Raw genomic sequence first — 19,640 nt, 5'->3', positions numbered from 1 at the left:
TTTCACTGCTGCCGATGTATGTGATACGTCAGCAACAGCGGGCCCACGTAAGCAGGCTATAGACACCAGGAGGCTGTTTACATCCTTACTGCTGCCCAATCACTTGGATAGGCTGGCAAACATGTGCACCCCTGCAGTGTTTTCCAGGCCTAGCTGCCCCTTCTGTAGACCCAGGACCAGTATTGCGGGTGTCAACAGAAAAAGGGAATACAGACCAGCGAACATCTGTTCGCTGATCTCCTCCCTGCAGCATGAACATGGAAGCGACAATGATTGTGTCTCTTCTGATTTCTGAACTGTCAAGCATTAACTGTGGCTCCTAATGTCTTCTTAGAGAGGACCTGTCACCACTAAAGTGTTATCACATAGGGGGCTTGCTAACCCACTATGTGATAGCAATACATTTAAGTTAAAATATCCAATACTGTATATAATACATAATTGAAGACAAAGGGGTAAACAAGCTCAAATTTATAGCTACAATTATAATTTACCTCTATGGTATTTACATAATGCAAGTAATGAGATGCAGGTAATAAAAAAACAGAGTTAAAGTGCATTGTTACACCTAAAGTAAAACAGAGGAGGGAAAAGGTATTAAAGATATTAAAACAACAGTGGAACTAAACAGCTGACAAGATAAATTGAAAATAACTCTTACCTTAATATCTTCCATTCCAGAATTGTATAGGGACATTGGGCAGTGGAGATATTGTGTTATGTTAAGAGATATGTGCTGACAGTTAATGCTGTCAGTTGTCTAGTCAGGTTTTGAAGGCAACAATGATTGTGTCACTTCTGGTTTCTGAACTATGTCATTTCATGGCTGGAGTGGCCAGGGAAGAAGCTGATCAAGCATGATCTGTAAACCCTTATGTCTCCATAAAGATGACCTGTCACCACTAAAGTACTGTCATGTAGGGACCCCTAACTATAGCCCTCTATGTGATAGCAATAAAGCTAAGTTAAAAAAAGTTACAAAATATAATAAAGTAAATGTAATAACATCCAAAAAATATTTTTAAAGCCCCCCACACACATGCACATACTAACTCAAACACGTGATAGATGCACCTGCATAAAAAAACAATCATTGCACTTCACGTTAGGTATCACTGGGCATGCCAAAGTAAGAACCATAATTCTAGGGCCATTATTCATGGTTACCCTAAACGAATAACCTGTAAAAGCTTAAAAATTGCAGAAAATTCAAAAATGGCTTGGCCAGCTGATTTGAAAAATGTTCCGGAGGGCTTGGCAGCGAAAGGGTTAAAGCTTCCCCTATACACAATTTTAAGTATAATCATATTTTGCCATTTCACAGGTGCGTGAAAATTTTGAAGCTTGACATGTTGGGTGTCAGTTTACTCGGTACAACCTCTTTTATATTTTACCCAAAAACTGGGTAATATTTTTGGATATATCTTAAAATTAACGTAAATGTATGTTTACTGAGAATTTGGGTTTAATAAACAGTTGCACTAATGTCATGTGACATAATAACTGCCACAATTTTATTGAACAGGGTCTCTGCTTTCAGGAAAAATATAATTCTGGGGGATGTTAAAGTGGCACTAAACTCAGGAGTTAAATCTTAAAAATGCATTCAAGTGCCCTAACTATTAACAAAAACTTATCTTATTTGTGTATCACTCAGCTGTAGATCCTCAAATCATCTCTGAATTGGTGCCGACACTGTCCTTCCTTCTGGAGGGTGGCTTCTTTTGATCTCTATGGTCCCACAATATGTTGTAAAGTAGTCACCGCTCCAAGCTCCCTCCTGTGATGGACTGCAATCTCATGTTAAGTTTACTGATTTGTATTGAGATTGTAGTCTATCACGGGAATGAGCTTGGAGTGGTGACTACTTTACAACACACACAGGGGCCATGGGGAACAAAAGTAGCCACCCTCCAGAAGGAAGGACAGTGTCAGCACCAATTCAGAGATGATTTGGGGATCTACAGCTGAGTGGTATACAAATAAGGCCCACTTTTGTTAACAGTTCAGTTACTTTAATGCATTTTTAAGATTTAATTCCTAAGTTTAGTGTTACTTTAAGTAATCTTCAGGTTTAGCATGTGCATTTTAACATGTTTGCAAAAAGCGCAAAACAGCTCTGGCAGGGAAAGGGCTAAAAGGAACTTGTCATTGAAATTGAATTAATACCATAACTTAAGAGGCCATTATTTCTGGCAGGCAAGCATTGATTTTACTTTGTCTCAGAAGCTCTGACATGCCTTTTGCCAACTCCATATACAGTGAAATGCCTCAATGTATTATTGGTTGATTTATAGGGATTAACATCCAACTACCAAATTAACCTAATGTCTTCAGCAAAGGCTGTGCTTGCCCTTTCTTTTGCCTTTCTCTGCAGTATATGGCCTTCCATGACATGGTGAATGTGACAAAGACAAGCACATTCTTTAATAGCAAGGTTTAGAAACACTTAAATGAAGAGACCTGGCTACATTAAATAGTTAATAAAAGCAGCCCGAGCAGCATGGAACAAAGTCCTGTCCACATTTAAGTCTCTTCACTGAAGTGATATGCACCAACTGCACAGCTTTTGAAAAACCTGCTAGAAAGCCACTAGCTACATCCACACACATATGGTCATCATACCCATGTTTCCCCGAAAATAAGACCTACCCCAAAAATAAGACCTAGTACTTTTTTTTGGGAATTGCTGAAATATAAGACCTACCCCGAAAATAAGACCTAGTTGTGACCATTCCAAGGGCCGGTGGTGGCATAAGGGGGAACTTGAAGAGCCGCGGCAGAGAATCAGCGATGCCAACGAAGCCAGCGCTAGAGGAAGCGATGCGGCAGCGGAGGGAGCAGAGACGCATAAGCCGATGCCTCCTCTATAGCGCCGGCTCCTGTCACAGGCGGAGTGATACCAAATGCACTCCGCCTGCCAGGAATCGATAGTGAAAGCGTGCTTCGCTCATTCTGGCCAGCGATTGGTTAGCAAATTGCACTTGGAAAGGTACGGCACTCCCGATTGCCCTGATCACCATATTTTTTTACATGAATACATGTAGACTTTTCTACGTAAATAAGTGTAGATTGTTGTACATTTAAAAAAATAAATAAGACCTACCCCAAAACTAAGACCTAGTGTGTTTTTTGAGCCCAAAAAAATATAAGACAGTGTCTTATTTTCGGGGAAACATGATACTTCCCTATTCTTTACAAAAAATGTTGGTATACAACTGAAACGGTTTTACTTGTCGCTCTCTGCTTTGCAATTTAAAGTAGAACTCTGGACAAATAAAATCTTAATCCTTGCAGTGGGGCTACCCCTACACTGCAAGGGTTAAGTGCTTGTTTTGCCAAGGTAGCTAAAATAACAGAGATATACTGCGACCCCCAAACTGCGATCCTGGCTAGTTTCTAGACCAGTCCCTGCAGCGATGGACTGTCCCTCGGGGTCCTCACGTCCAATACACTCTATAGAATGTGATGACTCACAGGACCTTAGACTGCCGAAGTGGAGGAGAAAGGATGAAGGGACCGGTCTAGGAGCCAGCCGGGATTTTGGTTTGGGTGAGTTTGTCTTTGATATTTTAGCTTCCTAGGCAAAACTATCACTTAACCCTTGCAGTGTGGGGGTAGCCCTACTGGAAGAATTCAAATGTTATTTGCCCAGAGTTTGTACATAGTTACTTGATTAGTCAGGTTGAAAAAAAAAAAAGTCCATTGAGATCAACCTATAGAGATAAGAGGAAAAAAAATGAAAGAAAAACCTAAAAGAGAACGCTATGCCCACAGTTACCCACTGCTGATCCAGAGGAAGGCAAAAAAAAAAACCTATTAGGCATAGAAAACCGCTAATCTTTAAACTTTATTGATAATGAACAAAGTGTTCCAACACAAGACCAGTTACTGGTTGCTAAGTAGTCCCCAACTATTTTAATTAATTTATCATTTAAAACAGGTTCAGACACAGTGTTAGCTCCATGTCTATATTCTGTGTTTTCTGAGAAAAGCACATGTAATGGAAGTTTAATTTTATTTAATTTATACTTTGTGGGATTATTCTTTTCTGATAATATCATAAAACAAATAAAATCCTTTTCCCGTTCCAAGGAACTGCTCACCATCCTTCATGCATGTATCAGAATTTGTGTGTGAAATGGAAAATTTGTATAACAACTGCTGACCGTGGTGCTGATTTATAGAAGCTGGTGCACAGAAAACTGGAGCAAAAAAAAAGGATTTTTCCAATGGCAGCCATATTTTTAGAACATCTTTTTAAACATAAAACCGGACTGGTTTGCAAGGTTCAACTGCATCACAATTTCTTTTTTTTTTTTTACTAATGTATGCACCATATATTCTGGCTTCCCTAATATAGCCTTATACACATGGGCTTAGACTTACATAAAATCCATGTGTACACTAAGCTCCCACAAAACATTTGCAAAGCTTTCAGTAATCTTATAGCAGATTTCTTGAAGCATTTTAAGCACTAGGCCACTCCAGTTTGGAGGCAGTAAACAGAGATCATAACTGGAGCACTGTCTAAACAAGTTGATTGCAGGCTTGGTTCGAATTTTAATAAGCTTCAAGAAGTGTTAAACATTACTGAAATCCTACTGAAACCTGCTAGCAGATTGTTTAAAGTTAAACTCCACTTAGCTGGTAAAATATACGATGCAATCCCAATCCCTCCCCCCCCACACACACACACATCTGCCCCCCGCCCCCACACACTGCAAGGGTTAACCGCTTGTTTTGTGTAGAGGGAAGTGAATAAGCAATAATACTTACCTTGTTCCTCATTCCCCCAGCAGTCGAAGCTCTCCAATGCTCCTGGTATGTGGATGGGTCCTTGACCTCCTCACATACAATGATGATGCAATGATGTTGGACAGGAAATAACGGGTTAATTATTCAAGAGAATTGGCTTTATGGGACCAGTTGAATAGAGGGGTAAACGTATGCAGGAGGAATAATAAGGTAATGTACCGTGTACCCTTAAAAAAGCCTGCATTTAACCCTTCCAGTGCTGGGGCCCCACTTTAAGGGGAATTTTTAAAATAGTTTTAAGTGAAATTCAGCACTGCTATTAAAGGAGAATTATGGGGAGAGTGAAATACACTCATTTCCATAATTAGAGCCGATGTGTGACACTGAAGCTGTCACGAGTCCACTCTATTGATCGAGAACATACTGTTGATCACTCAGTTCCCGATCATCACCCTGCAGAAAGCAGTGACTGCCAGTCACCACTCCCACAGGGATTTCTCCCTCCCCTCTCCATTCCTCCAGTGATGACTGGGGGCAAGCACAACTGGCTCTGCCTCTAGAGAGGCAGAGCCAGCTGTCAATCAGGTAGCAGGGTGTATTGTGAAGATCTGGTGACAGCCCGGCTCTGTGCTGTCAGCATATAGTGGGCAATAGCCCGCTATATGCTGAGTTTTGGGTCACAGGAGGACATTAGTATATCTCTTCCTGTGACAATAAAGAGTGGCGAAAACTATGGCAAAAAAGGTTGGGCCATAGTTCTCTTTTAAGATCTGGGTTTATCAATCCCTAAATGGAGCTAAGAAAGTATTGTAAGACTTCAAGAAAGAAACTTAAAGAAGAACTCCAAGATTTATTAAAATTAACACTTGCAGTGGGGGTATCTCCACTGCAAGGGTTAAGTGCTGGTTTTGGTCTACAGGCGAAAATAAAGAAGATGCATGCACCTGATCCTTGGTCCTGAGTCAATGACAGCTCACCTCTTTCTCCCTCTGCACAGACTGTGGTATGTCGGCGTCCTCACATCTAATTGATCAGCAGGCAGGACTGAGGATCAGGTGAGTATACCTTTTTTGTTTTTATCCATAGAACAAAACAAGCAGGGGATAGCCCCACTGGAAGGGTTAATTTTTCAAAATACTGGAGTTCTTTAAGCTTTTTTCTTGAAGTCTTTAAAGTATTTTTTCAGCTTAGCTGCTTGTTTTGTCTAGTGGTGAAAAGCAGAGCCAGAGTAGAGGGCCAGAGAGATGAGCTGTCACTGCCGCAGGACCGAGGTTTGGGTAAATATTACTTCTTTATTTTCACCCCTACAGAGAAAAATGAGCAGGTAAACCAATGCAGTGCAGGGGTGGCTCCACTGCAAGGGAGAAGTTTTCAAAATCCTAGAGTTCTTCTTTAACTCTTGCAGTGCGTGGGTAGCCCCACTGGAAGGGATAATTCTAATACATCCTGCCATTCTTCTATAAAGTTGGTTAAAACTTTTACAAACTCTTTTGTATTGTTCAGCAAACTGGGTAATGTAACCGCAACAGGTACTATGACAAAGTCCAGTGTAAAATAAGAGATTGCTGAAATAAGCATAGTTTCTTCTAACGTAAAGCACTGAACAGATGATAGCATACACTACTACCTGCATGCTGGCATTGCTTCATCAGTTAGGTGTTCATTCAGAATCTTGGCTATTGCAGTCAGGCTGTTACTCATTCTGCACATGTCTCTTCCTGGAATGGCCAGGACTTCATTAAATGTGTTTGTAATGTTCTTAATCTCCGTGAGAAGTAAATGATGAAACGAGTGTTCCATGTTATTCAACTGATTCACCAGATACGTCAGACACATCTTGGCCATTGTCTATAAAGTAAATAATTGAACATGCTTAATATTGGACAGTATACAACTGTGTTCAAAACAAACCCAAACCATGGTTATATTGCTTACAAACAGTAGTATATATTTATAACAAGAAAATATCAAACCACACATGTAATGAGCTGTGAAGGATAGTGCAAAAAGTCAAATTATAATACTAAAGTAAATAATTATTTAATGAATAAAGAGATTAAACAGGGTATTTGCTTTCAGTATACACTGTGGTACAGAAACTAATCACATGATCCAAAAATTATGAACGTACTCTATTAAGTCAAAGTTGACACATACATAGATGGATTACAAGGATGAAAAGAAAATTGAAACTATGCAATCTGCTCTTTTTTCTAATTCATGCTACCGTTACACGAATCAGCGGTGAACAAGTAATTTTTGGGACTTTTTATTTCAATGTATGACACTAGCAGCAAGCAGTTTCTGCAGCTCTCAACACTGCCTGCTCCAATCCTAAGACACTGCAACAAGATAGTCTACATAATGGGGCTTCAAGTGCATATTAAATAATGCTGTATTCATATGAACACTGTCAGAATCAGCATTGTAAATCATGTTATTTTTATCTATTCAGTGAATTGCTGCATATCTAAACATTTCTCTTAATGACAGATTTTTATGTAAAGTTGCTTCCCAAAAACTTAAACTCTCTCCTTTTTGTGACTCTTCTCATTGCATTGCAGATGGCTAATTAAGGGGGTTGTTCACTATGGAGCCGAAGGATACAGTGGTAGCTTTGGCTGATCCTTCGGGTCTCTTCGGCCGCCAGAGCCCTTTGGTTCATTCGAACCGAAGGGCTGCTGTACAGGCTACTCACTATAACCCATACAGCAGCTGAAGGCAGAGCATGTTCGGCTGACTGAAGGCAGCCGATGTACGGCTGAAATTAGCAATGCAAGCCAGAAGTGAATAGCTGAACAGCGTTTGGCTCACTTCACATCGGCTGGGTTATTCACTCGGGTGCCTTCGGCAGCTTTGTGAATAACCCTCTAAATACTTTAACACAACAACACGCTCCCTGCCCGTTTGCCTGCTCAATATACTACTGTATTCTACTAAAGGAGCCTTTTGGTAGTTGCATGTATTTCTCAAGGACTCTGGCAGGGTCTGCATACCTGCCATGCAGGAGGAATGCAATAGGAAAATTGTGAACACCCCAAAGTGAATGAAAACACTCAAATTTGATGGTAGGTGGAAATATAGCAAGGAGCAATGAGACCACAACCCTGGAGTCCCCAAGAAATAGACAAAGATAGTGGGTAATTTAGCTCACTGGATTCCATCTGGAGCACCTTAAAGGGTATGTATAGCCAACTTCTTTTTACTTTTGGATAGGAAACTGAGAAACTTCACTTCCTGATCTGGAAATGCAACAGTAAGTCGAAAGAAAATCTCTACAAAGTTAAGGAAATTTTCTTCACAGACTGTTGTCGGCATGATCCCCTTGAAAGATTTCCTCTTACCCCTTGACCTGCCGCTAACTGTAACATTTTGGATTTCCTATTACTTTCTGTCACAGTGGCAATGGGATGTATGGTACAGGGACTGTCTCATGTCACCTCCGTTCAATATGAGACAGTCCCTGTACATCCCATCGCACATCATCGGCACCCCGACAGCCCATCTTCCTCACCACTGACACCGGCTGCACCTCGCATTCCACCATCTCCCCCATCTTGCTGGCTTCTCCCCAGCCGGGACAGATCGTCTTTTTTAGATCACCGGCAAAAAGAACTTGTCACCTGGCACAGAAACGGGAATCCAGCGGTCACCAACAGATACTTCTTTACTGGACACAGTTCCCTAACCATCCAGGACCGCAGATCCCACCATTGGCATCCCATCCACACACTGGACAACAGAGAGGCACTTCGACAGACTCTTCCATGTAATTGCCTATTTAATCTTTCATTTGTTATTGGGTTAATTCATTTGTTTCCTTTCCACATTAGCAGTGCCCACACACACCATCCTTCATCTTCCCATTACCCTTCTCTACAGTTCGACACATATTGTCACTCTTCCATAGCTAGTTCCATATGATACATAGTGCAACATTTTCACTCTCCCAGACTCCATCATATTAAGCTGTGGCGCTCCTGTGTGTTTTTTCTTGCGTACAGTAATTGGCAGGACACCTTCACCTGTCCGATGCACGCTGCAGTCACCACACTGGGGATTAACATAAAATTCTACCCAACCACTCCAGGAATTTATTAATTTGAGTGCGCTCCACACACACCTCCTATTTAAGCAAACATTGATACATTTCAGCCAGTTGCACTGTTGAGAACAACTATATACAATGGGGAGGGGGAATGTATCAAAATTGAAGCAGTATTCTGAAGTCAGAATATAGAGCATTTGCCCATAATAACCGATTGAATTCTATCGTCAGTTCGTTCAGTTAAAATAGAACTATAGCCAAATAAAATAAAGCATTGGCTTTATTTCTCTGTTGGGTCACAGAAGTACATTTACTAATGTACTACTGTGGCACAAACTCAGCATATAGCAGACCACTGCAGCCAGGAAAAATCCAGACAAGATTCTCAGGATCCACCCCACTACCTGATTAACAGCTGGTTCTGCTTCTCTAATGCCAGAGCCTGCTGTGCCCACCCCCGCCTCTGTCTGTCCCTCCAATAAGTGCTGGAGGAACAGAGAAGAAAGGGGGAAATCCCTGTGGGGCGTCACCGCTCTCTGCAGGGAGAAGCCATGAGCTGAGCAATCAGCAGTTTGTGATCGTTCAGTTCTTAATAGACTTGTGCGATTCGTTTAGTTCCGAATCGAAATTCAGACGAATTTTCAGAAATTCGGACATTCGGATGTATCCGAATTCCGAATTACAGACATAACGAATGCAAACGAATCCGAATTTCCATTTCCGAAATTCGGTAGCGTTAGTACGAACGTTCGTTTCGTTTTCTGTTCTTATTCGTTTCTTATTAGTTTCTTATTCGTTTCGTTCGTTGGAGCAAAGTGACATTAGAGAAGGAGAAAAATATTGTTTCCCCCTCAAATGTCACTTTTGCTGCAAACGAACGAACGAAACGAATAAGAACAGAAAACGAAACGAACGTTCGTACTAACGCTACCGAATTTCGTCCGAATCACGAATCCGAATTGACTTTCACACCCGAATCCTGAAAAACGAAATAACACAAATCCGAATTTAAAACGAAACGAAACTAAACAAATTTTTTGGCAGTGCACATGTCTAGTTCTTAAGCTATAGAGCCGAAATGCGATAGCAGCAGTGTCACACGTCAGCTCAAGCTATTAAGAAGAGTACATTTTACTCTCCCAATAGCTCTCCTTTAAGCTTTGTAAATGTAATATTGAAGCTGATTGGTTGCCATATACAACCCCTCTGGATTTTGTCTGCTCCAGTTTTAAAAATTCCCTTCAATGTAGAAACAAAACTGAAAAAATAACTTTTTAATTGTATGATTTTTTTTTTTTTGAACTGCAGATATAAAGTACTCTTTGTATTCTGTGATATGTCTTATTCATCATGACCCCAAAATTATTCTTCTGCTGAAAAACATTGCAACATTTATTTACAAAAGATTTTAAAACTTTTGGGCATTTGTTTACTCTACTGCTACAAAAATACAAACAAAATGAACATTTTATTTATAGTACTTATTTTTGTCTTTGTAAAACATCTAGAAATCATGGAAGACCTCCAAAAAAAAAGCCTTGTTTATACCTCAAAAAAATGCACCACTTTTGTAGCATAAATAATAATGCAAAAAATGTATATATTTTTAAATGCAGCTAGCATTCGTCCCTGGATTGAACTTGGTGCTAACAGTCTACTGTCATTCCGTGCAAAGCAGTAGTCAGACTGTGAGAGGTATGAGCAGCACTAGTAGCCGAGTGTGTGTGTGTTGCAGTGCACATTTGCTGACAAGAAATATGTTGACAGAAGGACAGAGGAGTGAGATGTCATCCTTACTCCGCTGCTTCTTCACTGTCCAATTACAGTTTGGGGGCAGGGAGGTGACCACGCTGTATTGTATATCTGCAGTAGAGAAATGTCAGGTCACTAGCCTGGCTGTGCCATCTGGCAGCGCTGTGTAAATCTCCGGATTGGTTAGACATAACTTCATAACCCTTTGGAAGGTAAATCAGTTCTCATATGCTGTATGTATTTAAACTGTGTATTTATCTATTTGCCTAGAGCTTTAATAGTAAAGGATGAGCATTTGAAGAGAATATAGTTATATGGTCTTGAATGATACATGTACCACTTTTGCATTCATACCTGTTTTTGTTGTGGTGGGCATTTAAACTGATAGGGAAACAGCTAAGAATTGTCTTCATTTGTTGTCACAGGAGATGAATGTTCAACAATACCAGAGCAGTCACCAGCACTTAAAGAACATGTGTACCGCTTCTATAAATGTATGTAGAACACCCAAATGGCTAACGTCAACAAGTGAATAGAGTTATGCAATATTTGGATGACTTTGAAAAGAAAATTCATCCAGTTTTACATCCTTTATCACCACTAAACAAGCCACTGGCTTCAATGAACTATTCATTGCTTATCGCAGAGGTCTGGTTCTTGTCCAGATATTCAGTACGCACTTATTTCTGAAGTCAGATTACCTCTTCTTTGGAACACTTAACTAATGTTCCTACTCACTGTGGCAATGAATCAAGGTTCTCATGTCTGGAGTCATGCAAAGTAGATCACTGAAGCCACACCAAAAACAGTTATATTTCACAATCGATTAATATACTATACTATACTAAATGTTATTTTTTGTTACTGTAAATCTATGTGTAAAATTAGTTTGAAACGTGTTATTTACTTAAGATAGACAGCTTGTTGGGGATTGTTGCATCTATGGCTCATGCATACTGGTGTTTCCTTTATGTATAATACAAATACTTATAAAATCACAAGGAAAATATTTATTGTTAAAGCAGAACTTCAGGCAATAAGCTAAATACACAAAGCAAATGAAGGACTATTGCCTTTAGTTTAATATTCTTTGCTTAGTCTTACTCTTAATTTCAGCTTGGTCACTAACACACCCAACATTTCAGTTGGACAACGAAGGAGAAACAAAATACTAATGATGTCATCCCTCTCCTCACTCTTTTCTCGTCTATGGTCACCATGTTTCCTGTCTGCACTGTGACAGTATTAGTATGTCGCTCCATCCCCCAATCTGAGTAACACATTCAGATACTTACATGCATATAAGATGCACTGAAACATACGTTTAGGATTTTAAGCAGAATAAAACTGCATTTTATTATCTGTCTGTAAAATACAGAACATTACATGTCGTTGCTATGATAGTAACATATTTAATTGCACTGTATAGGGATACAGCATAGTTTGCTGCTTTAACACTCTAATTTGTCTTTACTTGGACTGAGTGGTCTTAATAAGGGCTAAGTCACTTTGATGAGTAAATCGATGTGTAATGGTGAGTTCAGATATCAGCCTATGCTTCTGAGATCTGTAAACAATAGGCTTTTCCCCACTGAAGCCCAAGAATTATTCTCACCTCTCCAGTGCAGTGTGTTACCCCAATGTACGTTAATGCATGTTAGGTGCATTAGAGCATTGTGATGCCACCCATTTCCAATGGTACCCCAATGCAGTAACCCAACATGCCTTGGATGAAAATGCATTGAAGTGCAGCACAGCACAGCACACCGTGACACATTACCATATATTGTGGTACGCTGTGTCATAAACAATGCTGCGTGCCCATTTTTCTGCCAGAACAGCAAAGTGTGCATGGGCCCTAGAGCTCCAGTTGCTCATTCAAAAGGAGAATTCAACATTTTTGTGCAAAAAGTTATATTTACCTAAGAAAAACATGTAAAATGTTATTATTAAACAAGGAAGAAGAATAAAGAATGAACAAAACCACCATACATTACCAGTAAGTGCTTCAAAACAGCGCTAAATTCACACTTGTTCGTCCAAGTGCCATTTTAAAATTGTCTCAAGTCTTGGTGCTTGTGGCAGGGCCAGCTGAAAGTATCGGTTGTCAGTAAATTGTACAGCTCCTGGGCTTGTGCTCTAGCTATGGATCATTTACCAAGAACACTCTGTCACAGTGCTACACGTTCTTTTCTTGTTGTGTTCACACTAAAACCCCTCTAGAGCAATAGATTACTGCAATAGCCCTCTATTGCCTATTACCTGCTGTTAACAGCAAGCACTAGATAACCACTATAAAAGTTCTGTTGCTGCAATAGTATCTGGAGTAGCTGAATCAAGACCCACCTGACCTGACTACTCCAGTCACCCTCTTGCTTTATACTATGCACTCTTACTCACATCTTACATCTTTCCCTGTCTACAGGCATTTTCACCTTCCCTCTAAACCAGGGATGGCCAAACTCCGGCCCTCCAGCTGTGGTGGAACTACAAATCCCATGAGGCATTGCAAGATTCTCACAGCCACAGACATGACTCCCGGAGAGAGATGCATCATGGGATCTGTCGTTTCACCACAGCTGGATGGCTGGAGTTTGGCCATCCCTGCTCTAAACCATGCACTGGTCACCTCCATTCTTAAAAAAAAGCCCTCACTGGACCCCACCAGTCTGAACAACCTAAGGCCCATCTCGCCCCTATTTACCTCCAAACTCATAGAATGCCTAACCTACAACTGTCTGAGCTGCTACCTTACTTATAACAACCTTTTGGACCCCTTACAGTCTGGCTTTCACCTTCAGTATTCCACAGAAAATGCTATGCTATAACTCACTAAAGACTTATTAACTGCAAAAACCAATGGCCACTACTCAGTGCTCTTAGTATTATATGCATTATCTACTCTGTCTGCCTTTAGGTGATCCCTGAAAGCTTGTCTCTTCAAAAGGAGCCTATCCCACCTTTACTTAACAACTGAAATTTTACTTTCTCCATCACCTCCTCACACAGTTATTACTCTTTTTGTATCGCTTACCATTTCATTTTAGACTGTAGGCTCTCACAAGCAGCTCTTCTAACCCTCGTTTTGAATTGTATTGTAACTGCGCTGTCTCCCTTTCATACTATATGAAGCATTACGCAAACACTATATAAATGCTGTATAGTAATAATGTCAATATACAGTGTATGTTTTTACACATTATACCATTAAAACCTTGAGTGTGTGAGTTCCCTGTTTTAGGGGTGCTTCTACCACTAACTTAATATCAGTTTCCCCTCTAGGGAGCTCTGGGATTTTTGGCATTGAGTTCCCCTCGACTGTATCTTTATTTATGATCTCCTAGAGGAGCAAGTTACATTTTATTTAAATAAGAGATAGCAGGGGTTAATCCACTCGTAAGATGAGCACTGTAGAATTTGCATTTCTTCCTTCAAGTGATCATGTACCTCTATTGCCCTTAAAACAAATACTTTCATAACTAGTGAAAGCTCTTTAACAGGTATCACTGACATCTGAACTGAACAGCAACTCAAATCAGGCTAATGTCATCTATCACAGTAATTATGCTGTATATGATCCTGAGAGTAATAATATCCTCTGCTGCGCCGGTGTACCCAGCTAACTCAAATATCAAGATGTGCAATTGATACTTGTAATGACCAGTGAATGAATGGAGAGGGTCGCTAATACAGCGTGATGACATTTCCATCAGCACTTCAGCATATAGAAAATACTATTGTCACATACATTATCTGCTGTTTACTCAGCTGCTTCTTCCTAGTTAGGAATAGTGTAAACACGCTGAGTTTGGCATGAGGGGGAAAAGGAAGTACTGACCTGTGCTAAATGTGGTCACAGGCTGTGCTTCTCAAGTGATGACTTGTTATTTAAGAACTTCCTGATCTAAGATCCAAGGCACCAAGCACTGCTAAACTGAATCATAAAGCTATGCTAACTGTAACATCACAAAATGACACTCATGTTTACTAATTGCATAGACTACTGGTTTTACGCTTTTTGGTTTATGCTCTGTTTGTCCTCTTAAAAATAACCATAAGTGAAACGGTGCATTTGTTTTTCCCTTTAGTGAATTTGATGTTCCTATAAATGTTATGTGCTTCTGTTGATTCAATTAACAAGTATATGTAAGCTGTTAAGATGAGTGATTTAAAACTGCACTTCAACACTAATTAGCCTCTGGATCTGCGGCTGGAAATTATTTACATAACCCTGTTATGCGTTATCCTCTGAGCTCATACAAATCTCCACAGTGTATCTTTACACATTACTTAGACCAATATTAGTACAAAGTCCTTAGTGTACAACCTTTGTGTAATCCTTTTGGCTCCCCTTCCACAACCAAACCTAGTCCCTCCTCTTTCTCCTCAGATACATGCTTACCCCAATCTGGCAACCACATTCTTTACTGTTTGTTTGTTTGTTTACTGTTTGTTTAGATCGCTCCAGACATGCATGTGCATTAAAGTTTCATAAACATCTACAGCAGGGGTGTCAAAACTCAATTCAATCGTGGGCTGCATCAACATTATGGTTGCCCTCAAAGGTATCTGCAAGACTATATATATGTATCTAATCTTTATCATAATTGCCTCTGCATTTGATTATCACTGGTTTTAGTAATAACTTAATACCTAGATCTGAAAGTAGAAGTCTAGGAAATGGCCTGGTTGGCCGGATTTGGTCCCTGGGCCTTGAGTTTGACACATGTGATCTACAGGATCTTGTCCCAAACATCTCTGGCCTCAGGAGATGGCCACATAGAAGTAATTGGGGCTGTAATGTGCAGGCATGGGCAGAACACTGAAGACTTGCAGCACTCTATTTGTGATGGGGAGCTAGAAAGAGTAAGAATTTGTTTTAAAGTGCACTTATCATTTAAGGGGCATATAAAGAGGTTTTGTACATATTTTCTTTCAGTCCTCCAATCGGCTGGTGGAGCATATGGACTGTTAGGCCTGGAGAAGCTGCTTTTTTGATTTGTTGGTAATAAGGTCCTGTTTATTATGCATCTGGGACCAGGGCTATCACTATTATGAGTCAGCCTGAGGCATCTCTTTGGGTCATGTTGGGGGGCAGCAGGCAGAGTGGAATGACCACTCTGTTGCACAATGTTTGCAGTGTGCCTGCTGCCCCCTTTACAGCCAGAGTGTCCTAGGTTGCCAAGAGCCGGGCAGGGAAATGTGTAAGGGCCATACACGTCTCCCCACCCAGCTCTTAGCAACTTGGGATGCTCTTGTCGGTATCCCGCCAAGCTCCTGGAAATCAGTGATAGGTTGCCAGGAGCTGGGCAGGACACCAGCCAAAGTATCGCCGGCTGCTAAGAGTCTGCAGAGTGGCAAAAAGGTTAGGGACACCCCTGGCTGGGGACAATACAGTGGAACCAATAGGAGTAGTCTGTAGCCCCATCTTCTAAGTGGAGACAAGGGATCTTGGCTATACAACCACTAAAGTAATTTACTTTAACCTTAACACCTGTTTCTTTTACCCCACATCCACAGTTTTAATATAATCTAAATAGGCAAAAGTAATTATTATTGCTTCACAGCATCCCTGGCGCAAGACTGATATGAATTTAAAAAAGAGATTTATATATACACAAACTCGTAAATAAAAAAAATAGAAGAAAGAGATGATATTACTTTATGCCAATGACTCACTGTATTTGGCTGATGCAAATACCCTCTGCAAGTTGCATTGATGCTATTAAATTAATTTGGCCTGTAATCTGGCCTCCATATCAGTTCTGAGAAATCTATTGCTCTGCTTTTGAATATAGAGGCAAGGGCTTTGGCTTCTTCCACCCTCTTTTTATTCTGGCATAAAATTAAATATTTGGAAGTTACTCCTGACTTTGCTGGATACATTTTAAATAATCTTTACACCATTTTGTTTCCAAAATTTTTATTTATATATTTTTATTATAAAATATATATCCCAAAAAGTATAAGATCTGACTTTGATTCCACTCACCTCTTTGGGAAGGGTTATTCTTTTTACAATAACATTTCTATCTGGGAGACCTAAGGGATGAAACTCTGAAAAATGTAGCCTGGAAGATAATCATTGAAATCTTGTTTTGAAAACATATTTTAGACATTTTCAGCTCATATATACTATGAATTCCAGATCCTTGTTTTAAATGTTTCCCATGATGGAGCAGAAGAGGTGGGCCAAATCCCTCTCCAACATATATGCCTTCCTCTTGGCCTTTTACTGTGATGATTAGTTTTACTGAATAAGGGTCTGAGTTGACCAGCTTGGGATTTTGTTAATGGCACCAGTTTGACATCAGTTGAAGATGCTTCTGGGATCATTCAGAATTTACTGACAGGGGGCGTGGCTTAGCAATGGAGGAGTGAGGAGCACGTTGCTGCAGCTCCGGTCCAAACACCTAAAAAAAAGGCACTATAACTCTATAACCCCACAGCCTGAGACGATGCATGGGAAGGGAAAGCAGAAGGGTTCGCAATACCCCAAAAAACGACTGTTCGTGGCGCCCGGAGAGTCAGATGACATGCGGCCGGCATCCTCCCGGGGGCCCATAGCGGGGCTCTCCTGCCACACTACCGGCTGCAGATGGCCTGCTGGAGTCCCCACACTCCCCCCTGGGGCCACGGTTGATGGGTGATCCCCTGACCCCAGCCATGCCTACATCTCCGGACTCCTCCACCGGCTCCCCATGGGCTCCTCTGGAGACTGTCCCCAGCGGCGAGCTGAAGTCCCGGATCCCGCCTTCAGGGCCGTGGACACCGGAAGATCCCCTGGCCTATGCTACGCCTGACTCCCCAGTCCCCTCTGCTGCCTCCGTGCGGGCACACCTGCAGATGATCTCCGAGGAGATCGCGATCCTACCGGCAGATACTCCCGGCGCCAGTCCGTCCTGCAACTCAGCTCTCCTGGCTCCTCCGCGGTCGCAGGCATCCTCTCCCCCACTCACAGACGTGGCTTCCAGGACCACTGATAAGAAGGTAGGTGGGTGGGCCCTGTATCTCCATTGCCCCCTTGTTCCCTGCAATGTGGGATTGCAGCCGACCCTCCTGATCCCACAGAGGGGATTGATTGGGTGCTGCCTCCAGCCTCAACTGCAGAGGAGAGCTCCCTAGGCTCATGGCACTCTGACCCACAGTCAATGTGGCACCCTCAGCCATCCCAGCCCAGTCCTGCTTTGGACTCTGACTTGAGAAGGCTTCTGTGTGCCCTTCCCACTAAAGCTGACTTAACTGCCATGTTCCCTACTAAGTCAGACTTTGAAACCTTCACTCATCGAATTGAAACTGCCTATAAACAAGATATTGATGCTGTGAAAGAAGAAATCTCCTCTGTTTCCGCTAGAGTGTCAGCTGTGGACCAGTCGAATTCAGACATCGTCCAGAGACTTACCTCCATAGAAGACATTCAATCGCTCCATCGTCGGAACATGGTCGCCATGATGCTCCACTTGGATAATCAGGATAATCGAGGTAGGAGAAACAATATACATATTCGGGGGATACCTGAGTCCACGGGCCCTACTGATCTTAAAGACACAGTACAGGGTATCTTCAACTTATATCTGGATTTACGCCCTACCACTCCCATTGAACTTGATAGAGCTCACAGGTCATTGGGCCCGCGTTCCTCAGATATAGACCGACCTCGAGATGTGATCTGTCGGGTTCACTCTTACACCAAGAAGGAAACTATTATGCAACAGGCTTGGCGTAAAGGCACACTTAACTTTGATGGAGCCCAGGTGCATCTCCTTCCTGATCTATCCAGAAATACGCTGCAAATGCGACGCCTATTGAAACCTACTGACACTTTTTTACTGAAAGCACCGGATATGTTACCTGACCTATTTGCCTTCCTGGATATTGCTCCTGTGGAGTTGCTGGATTGGCTCTACGCTTCTACAACCATGCCTCCAAATTCGGATATCGGCCCTTATGCCAATCGGCCTCTTCCTCACCCTACTCCTGGCCGACTCCGTTCTGTTGGGAGGGGGTCTTCTGGGGCGCGACATCAGTCGAGAGGCAGGGGGTCACTGCCTCTGCAACCTTCCCACAATGAACTGTGATGAGGACCCGGAATACTCTCAGGGTTACCACATGTTTTCTTTCCACTATTACCAGCATCAAGCCATAAAACTACTCCTCTCACTCTAGCTATTACAGTTACCGGTTTTGTCGGCCTTTTGGCAATTGGTTCCATGGGTTTGGTGGGTGCTGCAGGTGGTTTACTTATGGGTCCTGGCCTCTAGGTAGGTGCATTACATAGGGGGTTGGGTGCGGGTGGTAGGGCTCTCCCCCCTCCCCCTCAATTATTGTAGAATCGGTACTGGTATTGTCATGTATTATATCGGATAGTGGCCTAGGGATCCTACTGTAGTGCCTGCCTTGCCTTACCCTTGAACTGGATCCTCTACCAGCTATGCCCTCATTTGATTGTTCTGATGGAATGTGCCAAATGTTCTCTTGTATTTATGTTTCTTGATTACTTCCTCTGCCTCCTGTTATTCCTTAGGACGCTTTGGACTATTGTCGACATTTGCTCATAGATGGATTGATGCCCCCTGGAACAGCTGCACCGCTTTCGGTAAAGGTTTGTGGTAGATGGGCGTTGGATGCAAACTGTAATTTCTATGTTATGGGAAGATAGTTTTCCCAGTAAATTTTTTATTTTTTTGCTGTGGTGTGACAATCGTTCCTGGGGGTATCATAGAACGGATTTCTATGATCGCTGGTGTTTTGCCATGTATTGAGTCCCAGTTTACTTGTTTATGATGTGAAGTTCTCACTGTTTGCTATTACCTTCATTATTTAAGTGTTATATGCCAAATGATTATGTTATATCAAGTATTGGACCCGGAGTTGCCCAATGGCTCCCTGACTTCTGAGTTTAGCCTTCGTCCCCCCCTTAGGCCTTACCCATCTAGGGACTTGCGCCCGGGTTTGGTAACTTCGAGGGAGGTTAGATCCTCAATTAGGAGTTTTTCTCTCTCCTCTACCCCTCTTACTACCTTCTAGCTTTCATTTCTTCCTATTCTCCTCTATTTCTTAGCCTTTCCCTTCCCCTCTCTCG

At 41.7% G+C, this 19,640-nt stretch overlaps 1 protein-coding gene across 1 annotated transcript in view; it reads right to left on the bottom strand.

Moving 5' to 3' along the window:
- The window catches only part of LOC108799478 (ventricular zone-expressed PH domain-containing protein homolog 1-like), a 116,481-nt gene that overhangs the window by 30,840 nt on the left and 66,001 nt on the right, over window positions 1-19,640 (bottom strand). The window contains exon 6 of the mRNA XM_018571341.1: window positions 6,386-6,606. Within this exon, the coding sequence (XP_018426843.1) occupies window positions 6,386-6,606 (221 nt within the window). The remainder of the gene's footprint in view (window positions 1-6,385; window positions 6,607-19,640) is intronic.

This window comes from Nanorana parkeri, unplaced genomic scaffold, assembly GCF_000935625.1.
Source record: "Nanorana parkeri isolate BGI_ZX_2015 unplaced genomic scaffold, ASM93562v1 scaffold1736, whole genome shotgun sequence".
NCBI lineage: Eukaryota > Metazoa > Chordata > Amphibia > Anura > Dicroglossidae > Nanorana > Nanorana parkeri.
The sequence above is the reverse complement of the archived record's forward strand: the minus strand, read 5'-3'. Positions and strand labels throughout refer to the sequence as shown.